At 33.1% G+C, this 20,722-nt stretch overlaps 2 protein-coding genes across 7 annotated transcripts in view; one reads left to right on the top strand and one right to left on the bottom strand.

The window, feature by feature from the left end:
- Window positions 1-1,058: 1,058 nt before the first annotated feature.
- LOC111088833 lies at window positions 1,059-7,525 on the top strand (the record flags this gene model as incomplete). Its single annotated transcript, XM_022399932.1, has 3 exons — window positions 1,059-1,248; window positions 4,158-4,250; window positions 6,238-7,525. Coding segments are annotated over 3 exons (700 nt in total), but the record flags the coding sequence as incomplete, so codon positions are not given.
- A 1,532-nt stretch (window positions 7,526-9,057) lies between these two features.
- Window positions 9,058-20,722, bottom strand: part of LOC106471320 (eukaryotic translation initiation factor 4 gamma 2-like) — a 71,536-nt gene continuing 59,871 nt past the window's right edge. For all 6 annotated transcript variants that reach the window (XM_022399928.1, XM_022399930.1, XM_022399931.1 and 3 more), the window contains 2 exons: window positions 15,550-15,671; window positions 9,058-11,362 (listed from right to left, as the gene is read on the bottom strand). In XM_022399928.1, coding sequence (XP_022255636.1) covers window positions 11,294-11,362; window positions 15,550-15,671 — 191 coding nt within the window. In that variant the 3' untranslated portion in view covers window positions 9,058-11,293. The remainder of the gene's footprint in view (window positions 11,363-15,549; window positions 15,672-20,722) is intronic.

Here is a 20,722-nt window from a genome sequence, read left to right as displayed (position 1 = left end):
TGAAAGTATTTCATCTGACTAATACAGAATCTTAGATTCATGCCGTCAGTTCAAGGTATTTCATCTGACTAATACAGAATCTTAGATTCATGCCGTCAGCTCAAGGTATTTCATCTGACTAATACAGAATCTTAGATTCATGCCGTCAGTTCAAGGTATTTCATCTGACTAATACAGAATCTTAGATTCATGCCGCCAGTTGAAAGTATTTCATCTGACTAATACAGAATCTTAGATTCATGCCGTCAGCTCAAGGCATTTCATCTGACTAATACAGAATCTTAGAATCACGCCGTCAGCTCAAGGTATTTCATCTGACTAATACAGAATCTTTACTGTGAGTTAAGACTAAATTGCCCTTAAATTGATCGCTTATGAAAATACATTGTTGCAATAAATATTACAAAATATAAAATATTAATGGTTCAAAAATAAAATGATAAACCTTCACAGTGGTGAGCGTACCTACACACTTATCATTTCACTCATCTTATTTTGCTTCACTCAATATATTTTATGTTAGATATAATTAGTTTTCATGTTAAATATATTCTCTTGCAATGTTTGAGTATTGTAAGTGATTTTAGTTTTTAGTTGTCTTTAGAGTATCGTAAGTGATTTTAGTTGTCTTTAGAGTATCGTAAGTGATTTTAGTTGTCTTTAGAGTATTGTAAGTGATTCCAGTTGTGTTTAGAGTATTGTAAATGATTCCAATTGTCTTTAGAGTATTGTAACTGGTTTCCAATTGTCTTTAGAGTATTGTAAGTGATTCCAATTGTCAAATCACTTACGATACTTAGTTGTCTTTAGAGTATTGTAAGTGATTTTAGTTGTCTTTAGAGTATTGTAAGTGATTTCCAGTTGTCTTTAGAGTATTGTAAGTGATTTCCAGTTGTCTTTAGAGTATTGTAAGTGATTTCCAATTGTCTTTAGAGTATTGTAAGTGATTCCGGTTGTAACTACTGAGCATTATTCAAAATCCTGTATAATTCGGGTTTCATTTCTTACTAAATGAATGATTATATTTGAACTACCTTGTTGAATACTTAACGTTTCAGCACTGGGACTCTGCTACTTGAACAAGTGTCTTCTCGACCAATGTCCGCACCATCTGCTTCTGAAATACACCAAGAACCAGAAACGGTTTCTGTACAACCACATGAACAACTTCCTGTCAAACCAAAGGTAGTGTGGTCATTATACAAAGCTGGAGATGAAGTAACAGAGCTGGGGAACATGTGGGAAAAGGTATGGAAACTTCTAGTTTACCAAGTTTAATACAACTAAGTGAAGGTTTCTACACAGATCATCAAATCAGAGAAAGGGCTAAAGGGTACTCAGACTGTTTCGGGTTTGGCGATATCTGCGGTAGCCATTCCTAATTTAGCAGTGATAGACTAAAGGGAAGGCAGCTAGTCAACACTATCCATCACCAATTTTTAAGCTAATTTGTTACCAATTAATAGTGGGATTTACCGTCACATTATAACGCTCCCACGGCTGAAAGGGCAAGCTTGTTTGGTGACGGAAATTCGAACCAGATTGTTGCTTTTTTTCAAAATTTCACGCAAAGCTACGTAACGGTTATCTGCACATAGCTGTCCCTAATGTTGAACTGATAGATAAAAGTGTAAGAGCGCTTCTCAATAGCACCCACCGCCAACTCTTGTCCGATTGAATAATGGAACTAGACCGTCACTCTTATAACATCAAAGTGTGCAACGTGTTTTTACGATAACAGGAGATCGCGTGGAAAAATAATAGAAAATTCAGTAATAGTCTCAAAAAAAACCTGCGTCCAACACCAATAATGAATGTTCCAACACGAGTTTCTTACACCTAATATTGTAATCAAAAACAACACTTTTCTTTGGTAACCTTTATTGAAAATCTGAGCGTTGATACCTCTTGAAATCACGCTTATATAGCTCATAAATCTTCAATTATTTCGTTAAGTTTATTTCTTTAAGTATCAAACATTAAATTTCTACTGTCTTCATACTGTTATTCCTTAAAAACAAGTAGAGATTATGACAATTTTAAACCAATGATCTTTCAAGCTGCTCAAGAAGAGTCATTAAAACACAAATGAACGTTTTCATAAACCGTCAACTTCAACACAGAGCATCCACCTGTACAATCTGCTGGATTTCTTACAATAAATGTAACCTACTGTTTGTGAATGAAACAAAACAGTCAAATTCTGGAACATCGTAAGAGCATAAGAAGTGCTAACAACGCGCCAAGATACCTTATGACTCTGTTGACCAGTTGATATTAATATCAACATTTGTGGTCAGAATGTACTTGTCAATTTCTGAAAAGGGGGACTAATCTTCAAGTCTGGAGTTCCACAGCTCGAGAGAATGAATTTTCAGTTGTGTGTAATTATTACGAGTTGATAATACTTCCCTCTTCCATTATCCGGATTGTTTATCACGCATATAATTTGTGTTTGCACTGATGTATTCAACAGTTCTGCTGCTTACATTGTTAAATTACACTCCTACCATTTCATTTAATACAATTGCAGCACAAATCAACTCCTTGGTATGTGAAAACTTGCTTACGTTGATTATGGGAAAACTTTAATATTCTATAACCTATATTACCAGGGTAATATCACTGGTCACCTCTTTAGAATCATTATGGTCGTGTGCACACATATAGGTATCGGTACATTTAGACAGAAAATGTGACTTAAAGTACCAACAAGATCTACAGGCAAACATACAAACTCATTATGAGTATTCCCACCAGGTGGTTTAGCGGTAGTGATTGAAGGCTTATAACGCTAAATTTTCTGATAGCCTATTGTACAGCTTTTAACTTAAAAATAAGCAAACATTATTAGTTCGCTTTAAAACAAAGATGCAGAGGAAGAATGGGTAAGATTATTATGATACAGCTATTAACTGATACAAAAGTTGAGGAAGAATAGATAAGATTATTATGATACAGCCATTAACTGATACAAAAGTTTAAGAACAATAGGTAACATTATCATAATACAGCCATTAACTGATACAAAAGTTGAGGAACAATAGGTAAGATTATCATAATACAGCCATTAACTGAAAAAAACTGAGAGGAAGAACATGTAAGCTTATTGTAATACAAACCTAATCATGCGAATAAATTTCAAATTTGTATCAACTCTATCGCCACGTGCTCGGTCGATTCGACCGACCTCGTAACCACTTTATATTCGTTATAGTTTCCATATTATAACTTTTGGTACAGTATATATATATATATCTTCACAAAATATATATCCATCAGGGAGCCTTGGGGCAATCATAACATCATGAAGGCAGTTAAAAACACCTTAGTCATGAAGGAAAGGGGCTGTCAAGTGCATGAACGGCGTGTAGAAAAAAGCTGTGGCCTAACCGCGTAACTGACTTTGTTAATTTTGAACCTGATATGCCTCAAATTCACAACAGGCTTGTTTCAAGGAAGTTAATGAGGATGATGTGGACGAGTTACTAAATTCTCATTAGGAGAGTTTAACAAACGAAGATGTCCTAGAGCTGGCCTAACTAGCAGAAGATGTGGCTGCAAGTAATGCTGATAAACTCCACTAGAGAGAGTTCTTAAATGCTATCAGACATATTTAATAAGGTCAATGAAACTCCCTCTGAAAATGACCCTGACATGGTGCATAGCATGGCAAGGAATATGCAGGTCTTGTTACCAAGAGATTTATAAAGAAAACATGACTACTTACCATCTCTCCTTTCATTAAGAAACAGTCAACTACACATACACCCGAAGAGAAGGCAGATAGTCCCGCACCCCTTCCACATGGAGTCAGCTTCGAGACTATCACCGATGCATTTTTATTAATTAAATTTATTAGTAATATTTTTTTCAGGTGATACTGTACCTTAATGTATTTTGTATTGTAAAAATAGTGAGTAAAATATGTGAAACAATTTACTATTGAAACATTTTCGTTGTAACCCTCGGGATCGCATTCATGACGTATAACAAGGACTTCAATGATTACAATATTGATCACAACTTCATTTTTCAAGGAATTCATATTGATAATGTTTTCAGTGCAACTTATGATGTCACTTCCTGTTTCAGAACTTTGGGTTAAATTTCAATCTAATCTCTTAAATATTACTTTAAAACTTTTTATCTTCTAGGAATATAATTTAAAGAGAAGTAAAGCATCTGAAAACTTATCAAAGATATCGGATGATGGATGTTTCCAAGGAAGACCAATTTCTGCTATGACAGTAAGCGAGATTATCCATTTACGTAATGTAATAGAAACACAATACTACCACTACTATTAAAATGAAATTCAGAATGCTAGTTCCTTTCTCCTATTTTTATACACCTAGATGAGCTTTTCTTTCATAATTTGGTTCCTAACAGACTCGGGAAACTTTTCTAACTTTAAGTTCCACTTCATTCTAATGAGAAACACCAGCAGAAACACACTACTACTTCAGACTTTCCAGAAGCAGACCCAAACGTCTACCTGTAACTGTGTTTGATATATCCCAGCCGGCCTGATGAGCTCTGGATTGAGCGAAAAGTGTCGTCGGCAATGGATATGACGAATATAGTGTTGTTGAAATTATCACACACCCTTCTAATTCTTGAAAATCTCCAAGGAAATGGATTAGGAATGCAATGCTAAAAATATAATAGGCTTAATATAATGTCTTATGACAAATATAACTAGATAACTTATTGATAGGTTGATTTTGAGTTCCACTCTAAGTAAGTAACTTATTGTGATCAGATATTAATCAATAATGTAACAGTATAAGGAAGATAGTTTCTCCACATCAATATTCTAAAGTGGGTTTGGTTTAAATTTCGCGCAAAGCTACACACGATGGCTATCTGCGCTAGTCGTCCCAAATTTAGCAGTGAAGGTAGCTAATCATCACCACTATCCGCGAACTCTTGGGCTACTCTTTTACCAACGATTAGTGGGATTGATCGTTACATTATAACGCCCCCACGGCTGAAAGGGCGAGCATGTTTGGTGTGACGGGGATTCGAACTCGCGACCTTCAGATTGCGAATCAAGCGCCCTAACCACCTAGCCATACCGGGCCTCTAAAGTGGGTTTAGATTATTAACGTCATACACTTTGGAGCTTAAATTTGTCATACGTCTATAGGCGACGGAACATATTTGAATTTTTTTGGGGAGGAGGGGCGACGATTGGATTCATCTTATTTGCTATATTAAACGCGACCATTGAATTCAAAATTGAAACGGCGAATTATAGGCTAGTCTCTATACCCCAGTCAAATGGCCACTTTGCTACGGGATCAAAGATCTGGGGTACACCCTCCTCCTCCGGTTCCACTGCTTATGTAAAAGTCCTTTGAAATTCACATTATACTGTCAAGTTTAACATACAGCAACACGTATGCAGCTTCCTCTTTTCTCGATGTAGGGTTCGTCCACTAGGAGGCATCTGTAACGTTTTAAACTTTCTAAGACTTGTTTTCATTTCTTTAGAAGAAAAATGCAATAGTTTTAAAAAGTGGGTAAATAATTATGAACAATTACATAGAAAAATAATTACATAATGTCTTGACGAAATTGTAAAAGGAGATGAACTCGAGTATGGAAGCGATACGTGTTATGTCAACTACACATGATAGAGACATCCATAAAACGGAACGGAAAAGAAACACCAATAATATGCAAACCGCCTTCTCATTAATCCTCAAATTACCGGTTTCTTTTAATACCTTTCACTACCGGTGGGATCCTCAAATTAAGGAATTTTATGTTTTTGCTTCTGCACTCATTATAAAAAACTGCCAAACAAAATTGGGTGAGATAATATGCTTAACGTATAGAAAACCTCAGCTGTAATTAGTGGTATTAATTGTGATATCGATGGTATTTTTTAATTAGCACGTTACTAGGGGCCTTGTAACCAACAAATTCTTGGGCCAACAGACAATTCGCTGCACAATTAATTTAGGAAAATTGCGTTCAAAATGCTGATGGGGTGCAGGCCCAATCGCTATCTCTAGGGTTAACAATCGCTATATTAACAGTGGTATGTTAAAATAACAAAAGTAAACAATTAGTCAAACCTTTATTTTTTCGTGTAATTTGTTCTGTAAATACTTACAATGAAACTGTTAATGTGTATTTAGAGGTATTCAACTGAATTAATTAAGAATTTTGTGTACTTTCTCAGTATTTTTCACTCATATATAAACTTACGATTTCTTTTCAAAGAATCCGAAGAGTTTTTCAAAGTTCCGACCGATAACAGCGCCCTCTACTATTCATAGCGGAATTGGAAGTTCTGACAGCTCGCTTCACGATAGTTTCAACTCTTTCCCGCATAACAAAAGGTCAACAAGGCTATTTCAGCAGAGAGCGCATGCGCCAAAAGCTTCCACTTCATGTCCAGTTCTCGATGTCCTTCATGAAGATCCTGAATACGCTACAATTGGGAAGTTTCGGTCAACAGTCGACTTGCACGCGCAGCAACGCGGGACACTAACACCAGAAGAAGATTACGATGAAATCGATACAGTAAACGCGATCAGAATTCGCGAGCCTGCACTGTCGGTTATCCAAGCTATTAGAGATGAACTGAAAAAGTTCAATAGTTCACTCACTGGGAATAGCACCGAAAGCTTTGCATGAAGGGACGTTCTTACGTTATTGGATTAAATCAGCGATACACAGAAACATGACCCGTCATTTTGGTTTTCTTCCGAGATTCGTTGATCACACATTTTTGTTACCACCAATCTTAAAACAATAATAATAGAAGTAACAGATCTTTGTTGTTTACGTCCACGTACTTTGTAAACCACCGTGTTGGGGAACATTACAATGTGATGGAGCTAAAGTTTTCAGAATTCTGTGCGTTCGCTGATGTATTTTATATAGGCTTTGTGTTAAAACAAATCGAAGATACGTTCTAAAAATCCAGATTTTGTTAGTTGAAAATATCATAATGAGTAACTTTACAAACATTTGATCCAAATTTTGTTACTTGAAAATAATACATAAAGTGTAATTCGGTGCCCGTTTATATGAAAAGAATTCTGAACAGCCAATTTGGAAAAATAAAATTATCATTAACATCTACGACTCGATTTACTGTATGGAATAGTTTGCACGGATCACGTGACTTGTTAACTGTCTCTCAGAACAGCATAAAAGGGATAACTTATTAGTTTAACACAAAGGGATATCTAAGCTCTTCCCACCACGGGTATAGAAACCTGTTGTTTGTTTTGCGTTGCAAGTTTAAAGATTTATCGCCGAGTCGCTGGGGTTCGAGGGACAACTTATTAATGTAATTACACACCTACAAGCTAATACCATCATCACAAGGTTTACCAATCAACAAATTTACTTCCATTTTAAAAATCTACGTCACAGTAAACTTAAGTAGCTGTGCTGACCCTCTACTGCACGCATTAGGAAAATACGATTGGAAAAAATTGAATGTCTTATCTAAACAGGTCTACATTGCACAAAAAAGATATTTTGATAAGTTATAAATGTGTATTAATTGAGAACAAAGATAGATTTGACACCTGTATGTATAAATGTGCAATAAAGGGTTAAAGTGTTTACGTCTGTTCTTCAAATGAATAGATGTGTGTGTATATACTTTTAATGACCATACACATCTCAATTAACACATTTAAGTACTAACATTAATAATATATGTGGCCTTTTGTAGACAAATATACTTAACAAGCAACGTTTCTTGAGTGGTATAATTATAGATACAATAATTATGCATGATATTTTTTGTATATGCAAGTAGAATCATTCATACCGTTTGGTGTATGACAAAATTTAGTGTACACCAAACAATTAGCAACAGTTAACTGAACCATGCTTATGACTTGCATTATTTCAAATGTAATCACTACCTATTTGATCGTTTCACTTACCTAGCTGAACACAGGAAATTTTCAAAGATGACGTTGCAAAAATTTGCCCACGATATTATTCACCAACAGACTACCTCATCTACTATTACGAAATATTTGGCTAGTGTATTATTGACCAACACTCTCTCTTTAACCTCATTACCTGGGAACTATGATAAACAACACTAGATGGCAGCAGCTGATAAACATGATTCAATCTAGTGGTATATTAATTACAAAAAAAAAAAATATATAATTTTTAAGTATAGTATCTATAAACGGTTACTTCCTGTGCATTTCAAATTTATTAGACATAAAAAAATTAAAAAGATCCGTCAAACTATCGTTGATTTGTAAAGATTTAACATTACTCCAACAGCAGCTCTCTCTCAATTTGCATTTTGCATATTCTGCATTTTAAATATTACTCCATTCAGGAGAGTCAATGCCTACAGCTATAGTTTTGATATCTAAATTGTATATAGAGGTTAACCAAGGGTAATATTTTAAAAATTACTCCATTCAGGAGAGTCAATGCCTACAGCTATAGTTTTGATTTCTAAATTGTATCTAGAGGTTAACCAGGGGTAATTTGCAGTTTAATCATTGAAGACTACTGAACATCGTTCCGGGGGGAGGTGGGGGTCCAAATGACAGTTTCTTTGAGACGTTCCTAGTAGGCCCGACTATTAACACATACAAAACTACGCCACAGCCTAGCCCCCCCCCCCACGAATGTTAGCCACATTTACTAAAGTTAGTCATCGACATGAATAAATTAATTAATTCATTCTTTTTATGTATTTAGTGAACAGACTCGTGCTCTTAATTACCCACCTATATTTATCGAACAACCTTCGATAATATTTAATAATGACTCTGTGAACGGTGTTTGATACTGTTAACAGAGAATTTGTTACCACCTTATTTAAGCCCACACGATAGATAATGTTTCAATGTACTTTTATTATTTCAAATGTCAACTTTTAAACTGAACTAGCTGAATCCAAAAATTGTAATTCATAACTGACACCAGTAAACTTTGTTAATTTAACATTCAAGCAATCTGTTGTTGTTTGTTTTTAAATCAATTTAAGGGAGTTTTTAAAATGTCTTCAGGATGAATAATGCTAAAAAATATGGCGGACATATATTACATGGTGATTTTGATTCACTATTTATTGGAAACATTCCAGATTGTTGGCCGTAAGTAATGTTTGTTATCCCACAAACTGGATCTGTAACACAAACACATTTTCCTAACACTTAACAGAACCACGCTCTTTAAATACAAGACATGAAATACTCATCTAAACCAATATATCAAAAGGCTAGGATATGAACAGATTTGTAGAACACCTCACAACGCTTGAAATGAGGACAACTAGAAAATATTGTAACCAGGGCTAATCCTTACAGAATTTTAAATTAAGATCTAGTTTCTACATCAATCAATTTATAAAACTGCTGATCCCCATCAATGTTCGTGTCTCATTTCACGATCAGTCACCTGGTTTATGTTTTGTAACAGTACAGCTACTCACACGTTCAAGTTAATGCACTTAAAAACACAAATGAACTAAGCCTAAAACCACCTAAATATTAATTTTCATACAGACATAAAAAGACACAGAATTAGTTAATCCCACAAAGTTCAATGCAGAATTAGTTCTAAAAACAAAATCAAGCTAGTTTTGAAAGATCTCAGAAGATAACAGTATTCTACAAACTGGTTTACAGATTTATGTCAAGCATCATCTAACCCATCACATATCTTGAACAAGTATATCACGTCACCTTTTACCAACGTTTTTCTTTTCACTTTAAAACCAGAACTTTTACAGCAGTTTATAATTGAAAGAAAATAGATTTAAAATAACTTCAATTACAAAATTATTAATTTAACATCTTTTCATCTGTGATGCATAATTCAACACATAAATATGAACTAGAACATACAGTTTCAATAGATTTTTTCTATAGCTTGCACTAACTACAAAAGGGACAAAAACAAGTTTTATATAAACCTATGTTTAAATGAAAAACTGAGAAATAACTTAAAAGAAAAACACTGGAGAAAATTTTATGCATAATCAACATATCTTTATTAAAGATTAGATATTTTAACATTTTTTTTAACTATACCAAATTTTAGAAAAAAAATATGGAAGATTTTTTTTTGCAGGAGATTACTTTCAAAGATCGTTACTTTCTTTTAATCGAAAACCCTTCACATACAAAGGAGCATCATCAACATTTTGATCTACTCGAGATCAAGCTTTTAAAAGAGATTAAGAATCTTTTCTTGTATTTTAGATTTAGGAAATGATGAAATTCATTATACGAGTTTGGTATTTTCTCTAGCATTCACATTCTGTATGTGCGAGAAAAATTCCACAAAACACCCTGAAAGGCATATTGCAGAGAACAAGCTTATGTCTACATTAACTTTAGAGAAAACTTTCCAACATAACATGATCACAGTCCAGTCAACATTATCAAAACACCTATCATGGAGGTACTCAGGTTTCATAAAAAAAGAAAAGAAGCATAATTTTGTAAAATTTACTCTCTCTTAGATTTGGGGAGGGGGGGCAGTGGGTTTGTCCCAGATAGAAGCACACTGTAATGTACTAACAGAATTTTTGAGTACTGGATAATGAAATTCAAAATGAATACCATAATGTAGCACAACACTTACGTAATACACTAAGAAGTAAATTTTAAAAGTTCTTATATTTCTCTCATTTCATGATATTTAATTCCAATTCAATAAACACAAAAATCAGCATCTAAGCTTGTTACCTATCAGATCTTTTAGGTTTCCAAACGCTTCATAATCCTTATCATATTCTTAATGATTAAGTCAAATGTTTTCTATTTATGGGTAAGAAAGAACTAAAACAACTGTACAGACGCTCTGGAATTTGTATGTTCTGAACAACCATACTGAGGCTATTTTCATACTTCCTCTGGACAATGTCATCACTTAAAAACCACATGCTGTCCCAACAGTGTATCTGGAATCTGTGTTGAAGACATTAGCTACAAAATAAAAACCTGACACCAGACCTGGAAACAGCAAAATTCATGCATTCAAGACGGCGACTCCAGAGGCATAACCAGCATCGGTGATTTAAAGTAAATTATGTATAAAAGAGCAACTTATGGACTGTTTAGAAATCCACTCGGTGAGTGATTGCCACCCAGCTTGACAGACAGACACAATCTTTTCGTGATTCCTAAGACCTGAAATGCTGCTAAATGGCCTCACAGGGTCATGATTATAGGTAGAATAAGCCATACTTTCATCTGTTAATTATTCACTTTCTCCTACAGACAGACATACCAAAATGCTTTCTCAACACACAATTCTGAGAGCAAGTAGTTTAGTTTTCTCCTTCATCAGAAGCATCTTCTTCTTCTGCTTCTTCCAGCCAGGTTAGCCACTGGTTTACCTAAAATACACAAAACTTTGACATTGCTGACACAATAAACAAATAAGAAAAGGGATCGCTTCACAATTTACTCCTTAACTTACCATCTAAAAAAACAGTGAAATGTTTTTTCACTTATTCAAAGAACCCATGAGTGAAAGCAAAAGTAAATATGTTATTATATATACACTACACTACACCTGCTATCCAGCACAAACAAGGCTTTTAGGCCAATATTAGGGCTCATTAAATTGGGTAGGATACGACAGACACAGTACTGGTCTAAGTGCTATATACATATCAACAACTTTCATGAACAACTGTTATATTGTGAATCAAATTAAGCAATTACATTGTGACTAGTATCAATTTTTATTTAAGTAATTTACCAATCAGATTCAAATGGTGCAAATTAATTACTCATTCTTATTTATTTTTTGTATTATATTTTAACATTAATTGATTATTTTACTTACTTAATCATCATTTTACTTGAATTTTACATTACTATCATTCACAAGAACTGGGGAACCAGTAAGCTAGTCTTCTTGTCCGACAGCTTCAGTACTATCATCTTCTAAACCTTTTCATGACAACCAGCGTTCACAAGTTTAATTACTATTAAGATTAAATGTCATGTTTAAATTATAAAAACGTTAAAAGTTTAAAAATGTTCTTCCTCGTATTAGGCCCATATTATCAACAAACCCTTGGGTGATCAATACACATTACCTCGTAACCTATTTCGGATACAATATTCTATAGTTTTCTTATCAATGTACCCTTAAACAAAAAAAAAAAAAATTGTTTTTGACATTTTCACAAATAAAAGCATAGTGGTCAACCTTCCCTACCTACATCTTCAACATGATAATTATATTTTAGCACTGGGAAATACCTATTGTACATAACTCGTGTAGTAGTAAGCAGCAGCAACAACACAATGAGTCATGTAAACATAAAAACCACTTAGGATCCTATGCACTTTATTACCTTGGTTATTATTAATTCATTTGAACAAACCAAATAAATGTTAGAACAAGTTGTGGAAATGAAAAAGGCAAACTTTTATCAAAATACTGAATTATAAACGCAACATGGCCTTAATGTTATATAGCACAATAACACATCCTGTGATCTTAAGAATCAGAAAACATTTCTGTAAACATTCTACATCAATCAATGATCAATGAAAAAGCACATGTTAGCCAATAAGAAATATTCACTTTTTTGTTCTCTGATTTGGAATACTTCATATCACAAACCATGAACATGACTAGGTTCAAGTTTTATACAGCCTTCGACATATAGCAGGGGTCTCCAAACCTTTTTGGACTAGGACTGGGAGGTAGATCTTTTTAGGCTTCGCGGGCCCGAGGGGGTCGTGGTAAAATTAAGTAGGGACGCATACATGATCAGATTGGCTTTTGCACAATTACATTTTAGTTTTACAATATTAAAAAATTATATTAATTTAATAAACTATAGGCGGGCCTGATACACCGAATTCACGGTCCATAATTTGGAGACCCTTGACACGTAGCATCGTATTTAGTACCTTAGCATATCAAGAGGCATGGTATCAAATACCTTATGATATCTAGAAACATAATAATTGAACATGATATCTAGAGTATAGCAGGGTGATTAACTCAATGTATTCTCTTACCAACAAGCATTGATTACATCAGTAAGTGTCTCCTAAAATAACTGATGTCACGTAAACAGCCAAGTAGAGATTTGTTGCTTTATTTTCAGCAGATTTCTACTTCAGTCATTGACAGTAAAATAAACCCAGAAAATGAATATGAAATGTTTAGCAGTTCAAACTCTGAAGAAAAGTACTTTGAAACTGTGACCAATAATAAAGATAAAAGGACACAGCTAATCCACCCACTGATACCTCCTGTTGACAACACTTCATGTCAAGGCAACTCACAAACACCCATATCCTGTATACACTAAACAAAATGGGGGGAGGCCTTAAAATTCAGAAACTTAGTACGGTCAATATGGAATCCAGCCTTGCGTGACTCACTTCTGATATTAAGGGCACCTTGTTATAGAGGGCATTTGGACGCAGTCAGAAGGGTGCCCTTAATGTCGAGGTTCTACTGTGCTTGTATGTCTTGTAGTATTTAATCCAATGGGTATGTGTAAAACTATGCATGCCATGTTATATAATGTATGTGTAAAAGTATGCATGCCATGTTATATAATGTATGTGATTTCAGAGTCATCAATTATTCGTTTTACATAACACTGTTGATTTGTGGTAGAGAGGAGAAACAATATACATGGATACTTAAAACAACAAGAAACTAGGTATGCATTTCAGGAGTTATGAAGATGCAAACTGTAGTATGAATAAAAGGAAATTTATCCATGAACATCATCTTGCACTTAAACTTGTCTGAATCAGACTGTTGTTGTCAATTCACAGACATATCTGGAGTAAAAAGGCTTCTCTAACACCTCTGACTTTCTGTGTACAACAGACTTGTACATTTTACTAAAAGCTTGTCACATTTCATTGTAGACGCGTACAGTAAATTCAGAATTATAGTCAACATTCCTTCTTAAATAGGGGGTGTCATCTATCGCCCCTTGAGAATATACTATCCATTTCTTGGTTTTGAAGTTTGTCCCTCATCATCTTCTTCTCAACTTTTAATGATGTCACATCAAGTAGTTTGATCATTTATTAATGATATGCTCCTCTGAAAACCGTTTGAAAGAAAGTTTAACCATTTTAAAAACAAACAAAATAGTGATTGTGTGTGTGTCTTGACACTAGCAATTTGCCAAATGGTAAACGTTCAGATTATCTTAAAAAAAAAAAAACTGTCACAAAGGTTTGTCCTTTTGTTTAGCTAACTGAAGTTCTGTGAAAATAATAAGTTTATATATAGTCATCTCAATGACTAACTGATTACCAAATCCCACTAATTGTCCAGCTCTAGTAACATCTATTACACTATTTGAAAAAAACAAATACAAAGGTAAATAATTTACATATACATATACAAAAGGCTGAGTAAATTGTCTTAAAACAACATTAGAGCTTCAACTCACTGTTACAGTCAATATCACCACATCCAATCATGAATATTTTTGTAATGTAGTTTCCACTGCAAAAGGTTCAGTCTTTAGGCTGTAATGTCCAAAGCATACCACTCCTGCCTGTTGCTTTCCATAATGAATCTAGTGTACAGTGCTAATTTCAAGTGTGATTGCACATAAATCCACAGCCATTGTATCAAGCATCTTGACCAGCATATGTTTGTATGGAATAGCATGAATATCCATTTCTTTCTTCAGCCACATGAGGCATGTTACAGTTGAATGGATATGTTGTGGATGCAACTCATGTACGAGACTCATGTTGCATTTCCAAATGGAGATCCTTCTTAATTACATTGCATACTGTTGCCTTGGGCACTTGAATGGCTTGAACTACTGATCTATGTTTCTGGATTCTCACCTGTTACAAAATGCTGCACTTTGCTTACCACAATGGGGATATATATGGCTTGTTGTAGGTCTGTTTATGGTGTCCCACACTGAACCACATTCATTTTTTTTTACAATCTCATTAAGAACAAATGAATATCTCCATCTACAAATTCTCAATCCCCAATCTGAACATATCTTTATGACGTGATGTATAAATATTTTGCATCAGAAAGGCTGTTACATCCCCTTCCAAAAATCAATCACTTTTCAGTGGAATCACATACCTATGTATTTCCATTTCATCCCACTTTATACAGGTTGTGGTTATACACTGTGCTGATTTGCATAGTTTAATATAACATACTCAACCCTGTATGTATGTATGTATGCGTACACAAACACACTTCTTTAAAAAAAATCAATTGTATATTATTTTTCATCTCTATAACACATAAACCTTAATACATCTTAAAAAAATTACCTGTATGCTCAATATCCAGATAGAGACTATATTTATGTCAATATCCAGATACAGACTATACTTATGTCAATATCCAGATACAGACTATACTTATGTCAATATCCAGATACAGACTATATTTATGTCAGTATCCAGATACAGACTATATCTATGTCAGTATCCAGATACAGACTATATTTATGTCAATATCCAGATACAGACTATATTTATGTCAGTATCCAGATACAGACTATATTTATGTCATAGAAGCTAAAAAATGCACATATTTTACCTGAAACAGGGCTTTTCCTTTGCCTGGATACTCATCATTGACATCCTCCTTCCAAGTCAGAAATGCATCTTCTTCAATTATTTCCAAATCGTAGAGGTTCATAAACCATCGCAACAACATTCCTTCAAGAAAGGGACAAAGCTGATATTTTACAGTGTAAACTGGATCAGATAAAATATAATAGAAGCTTTTTTTTTAAATAAACACTTGTGTAATTTGGAAGAAAGAGAAACACAGTATTGTTTGTTGCTCAGATACTAAAAATATTAGCCATAATTTCTTCAACCCTTTTTGAACAGAGGGGCATCAGTAATCTATCCTAATACCCCCCCCTCTTACAATGGAAATACTTAATTCAGTTGCATGAAACTCAGTACAAACTTACTAAATAGCACCTATTAAATCTCTATTTTTACTAAACAACACCTATTAAATCTATTTTTTACTAAACTGCACCTATTAAATCTATTTTTTACTAAATAGCACCTATTAAATCTATTTTTAGGTGTGAGATTTTCCAAATTTTGTTTTGAGATACTGTTTAAAAACACAAAACATTAAAATACATTTTCTCTTAAAATTAAATTTTTTCATATTTTTTGGTCAGAAAGTACTAATTTACATACCAAGTCAGTTTCAACTTGACCACTATTCACAAACATGTGAATGGGCCACGGGCAAGACCAAAGAAAATTGGCCTGGGGTTTGGGAGTTGCCGAACATATCGCTAAACACCACCCCAAATTTGCTCCTTGAATGTGAATCAATCTGATCGTTAAAACTATTTTCAACAGTTTTGAAATTAGCAAAGTTTTCATTAATCTCTTAAATATCTTAGTTATCTGTCTGTTCACGGGCTCCATCAAACTGACCAACCCAAAATCTGTAAAGCTACACATTAATTTTTACCAAAATTTGAATTCACAATGTGCATTTTCATGAAATTTTGCAAGCTTTTAGTAAACATTACAAATCTGTTGTAAACAAAAAATCATTTTTAATAAAGCATTTTTACTTAATATTTGTCTGTGAATTTACAGTCTTAAAGTTTTTCCTTAAAATTTTCTCTACCTTAACTGTAGCAAACCCATCAATGAGAAAGTGAAAACCATTAGAATAAATTAATACCATTTTTTACTCTGCACTAGCATCTGCATTGTTCATAAAATTCCAAATAACTTACTCTAACATTTCCAACTGTTAACCTTTTCACATATTTTTTAATTTATGATTTTTTCTATAGATGTACTTTGTAGCCACTGAAGTAATCCTCCAGTCAAAATCAACAGATCACAGCATAAACTCATTAGCAGTTTTCTGGAGAGCTAATGTAAAGAGCACACGATTGTATCATGTTTCAAAAGATACTAAAATTCATGAAATTTTACTTTTATTTTACTGAGGTTTTGTTACACTAAGTTACCCGGGAAGTTTCTAATTATCATATTTTAAAAATACAATAACTAAATAAAATACACACTTTTTATATAAAAACATGTATTTACATTGCTTAGATGTTCAAGCTCATTTGCACTTAGTTCAAAATTTAAGGTGTTCTTCCATAAGTCTCACTGAGTCACAAAATTAATGTGTCCAAAAAAAAAGAGGAGGAGAACAGATGTAGGTTTTTTCAAATATGCATTTTGACCCAAAAAATATATATCAATCACTAGAATAAATCCTAAAAATATTATAATTTATCTAGCTTTCCAACTAATTTATTGAGGTTTAGAGAATTCCTTTGAAGTTCAGAACAACAAACTACTTACACAAAACCAAGCATTTGTATTGGTTAACAATTTACAGTAAGAAAACTAAAGAAGAACTTGCAAGATTAAGAACCTGCTCTTCTATTGGTTATAAACATGTCAGAGTATATAGTTGATTAACAAACAATGTCCAAATCAGAGAAAGGGGAGATGTTTTCTCTGTTGGGTTTGACAAATTTATTTCATATCTCAGCAAATGGAGAAGATTGGAGGTTCAAATTTTAGATTATTGCATTAATTATGTAAAGTTTGTGTTTCTAGACTGTTGTAAACAGTAACAGCCTATTTCTGATTTTATAAAATTCTCAATGGAGAAATTTGAACTCGGGTGTATCATAATAAAAGAAAGAAGACTGACAAATTTATATTCCTTTTTGAAATTTGCAAGTTAAAACAGATGATATAAAAATACTAACATGTTTTAGTCAAGTTTACTGACACAGACTGATAATTAAAAGTTATTTAATATAATTGTGAATGTAACATTCAGGGCTGAATGTAAGGGGTTAAGGTATATATTTTTTATACATGTTTGACTATTTTTATTGTACAAAATTGTGTATTACTTTATTACACAAATGGTATTTCCTGCATTCTTTTCTATCTGAATATCATTTCCCATTCAAAATAACTAGGTGGGGCACGGTAATATTGGATACTAATAAGAAAAAATAACTTACCCTAATAACATCTTTCAGTACTTACTGCACTGTACGCTTTTCTTTTAGTACCTACATACTGACAGTATATTCAATGAAATGTAGCGGTGTGACATAGGAGACTCGTCCTGTTTGAGAAGCCTGTAGGTTTTTTTTTAAATACACAGTCATATTTCTAGGCCTTTAGTACATTTTTTTGTTTGTGGCCGGTGTTTAATGAAAAGTTAACTCATTTTCTTAATGAACTCTGTGTATTTTAATCACAGAAGTACATAATATGATTAGATTCAATTTTGGTAGTTTTTGTATATTTTGAAGTCAAGAAAGGAGTTTAATATCAATAAAAACGGAATGTTTTTAAAACGAGACCCATGAAAATATTACAACCTTTGTAGGTGGATCCTGTGTGCTAACTTCTTGACCAGAATAAAAATACAACATAATATTATGTATACTAAGTTACATAACGCATTAGAAACCCCTTCTTCCTACATCAGATCACTGTTCAAAAAAACATAATCAACCATGTAGAGATTCCACCCACAAGTCGGGACAGTTTTTGTTCCATCATCATTCATTGGTCAAATGACTTTATAGCAGAACAATGACTAAATCATACATACAATCTTACTGTAACTAAGGTGGTTCATTCTTGAACATATATTTATATATCCATGCATTGTATGGCTGATACTATCGGCCCTATTACCATGACTAAATCACACATACAATCTTACTGTAATTAAGGTGGTTCATTCTTGAACATATATTTATATATCCATGCATTGTATGGCTGATACTATTGGCCCTATTACCATGACTAAATCACACATACAATCTTACTGTAATTAAGGTGGTTCATTCTTGAACATATATTTATATATCCATGCATTGTATGGCTGATACTATCGGCCCTATTACCATGACTAAATCATACATACAATCTTACTGTAATTAAGGTGGTTCATTCTTGAACATATATTTATATACATCCATGCATTGTATGGCTGATACTATCGGCCCTATTACCATGAGTAAACAAAGATTGGGAGCCCATGCTCTGGTCAAGTATAATAAAAGACCAACTTTGAATGTCACTCATGCTTAGACTCTTACAAACAAACATTAGCCTTGTAAGTTACTCTTCACTATTTTGTTCCCCCAGAAATCATAAAATACTGTTTAACCCTTTCCAGGTAGGGGACGGAAAGCATATCACGTCTTATACTCACATTTAAAATTTGGTTAAACTACTATTTTATGAGTGCATGTCAATAAATTTCCAATGGAATTGTAGTTAATAATTCAAATTTAAGTGTAATACATTATTAAATTTCTTAATTCAAGAGTAACTATCAGCAACAACAAAAGAATTGCTAAATATCGATTTTTGTTTCACGTGGTACATCATCATCTGCTTTTCCGTTTTATGATGATCACATTACAACATCTAGTTTTTAACAAATTACCAATACTGACAAGCTAGAATATAAAACAAGAACCTTTTCTATTTGTTGAGATATCATCATATCTCTTTAAATCCACCACAGTGGCTTCACCTATAACTTCATCTTTTGAAAATACTTGTTTACCTACGCCAACTTGTCTATAACTAATCAAAAGTGCTCATTTGAACTATTTAATCCTGTCAGTATTCCTAAGTACTTAGTCAGGGAAAGCCATAATAACCATAGGAGATTTTAAAGTGTGATGGTCAAGGCAAAATTCTGATCAGAAATAAGATTTTTAAATCCAAATACAGCTTTGTCAGGAAGCCTAATAAATCAGTGTTTTTTGTGGTATCAGGATACTAGTTTATTATGTGTAGATATTCCATGATACATATATAAAATCTTCATAAATTAAATTTCAAATTTACTCCATGTGTGAACTTTGACAAGATTTAACAAGCATGATGCACAAGTACAAAAAAAAACTTGTAACATCGTAAATAGTAAAGATTGTTTTTTTTTATTTACTGTTCTATCTTTTAAGAAAAATAACTGAAATTTAAGAATTTAATTGCAAATATTAATAATGCACATGTAATGTATGGTAGCCAAAATGTCACTGTATTTTACAAAATACTGGCATGCCACGACTAAGAGTAAGAGATTCATAATTTGTAGGGAAGTTTTATACTATTCAATATAGTAATGTGAGCTGCATGTGCGACATGTTTCAAAAGCCAATAAATCAAAAATATTATTAAATATAAATAAATGTATACCATTACAAGCTTTAAGCTTTTTATAATGAACATTTATGGTTTCCTGTTGCAATCTGCAGTCATTCTAGAAAGAAAAAAAAGGTAATTTAAATTTCCATAATTTTTTTGGCTGTTATGAGGTTGGTCAAATCAACTGGCCTTGTATACAATTAGGGTATAGAAAATAATAGATAAAATATTTTTTCTGAAAAACAAACAATTTGATATATATTTAGGAGGTTTTAGAGATCATTTTCAGGTGAAAAGTATTTTTAATCTTAAAATCAAAATCACTTTGTATGTTGGATAGTCAACATTGCAAAAGCCAAAATTTCATGAGAAAATCTTTAATTTAAAAATCTGATTTTGTGTACAAAAGCATTATAATGTTTACTTATAGTATGTGAAATGTCGTGAAGATACGCATATCTTATCCAACATTATAGGACTAATTTCATGGTTACTTCAGCAGTTATGTAATAGGTGAAATGCAACTACCCATAGACAAAGAGTTAACTACTCAGAGATGAAAGTGT

The sequence above is a fragment of the Limulus polyphemus genome, unplaced genomic scaffold (genome assembly GCF_000517525.1).
Source record: "Limulus polyphemus unplaced genomic scaffold, Limulus_polyphemus-2.1.2 Scaffold4540, whole genome shotgun sequence".
In the NCBI taxonomy this organism is placed as follows: domain Eukaryota; kingdom Metazoa; phylum Arthropoda; class Merostomata; order Xiphosura; family Limulidae; genus Limulus; species Limulus polyphemus.
Note: the sequence above shows the minus strand (reverse complement) of the source record. Positions and strands in the feature narration are given on the sequence as shown.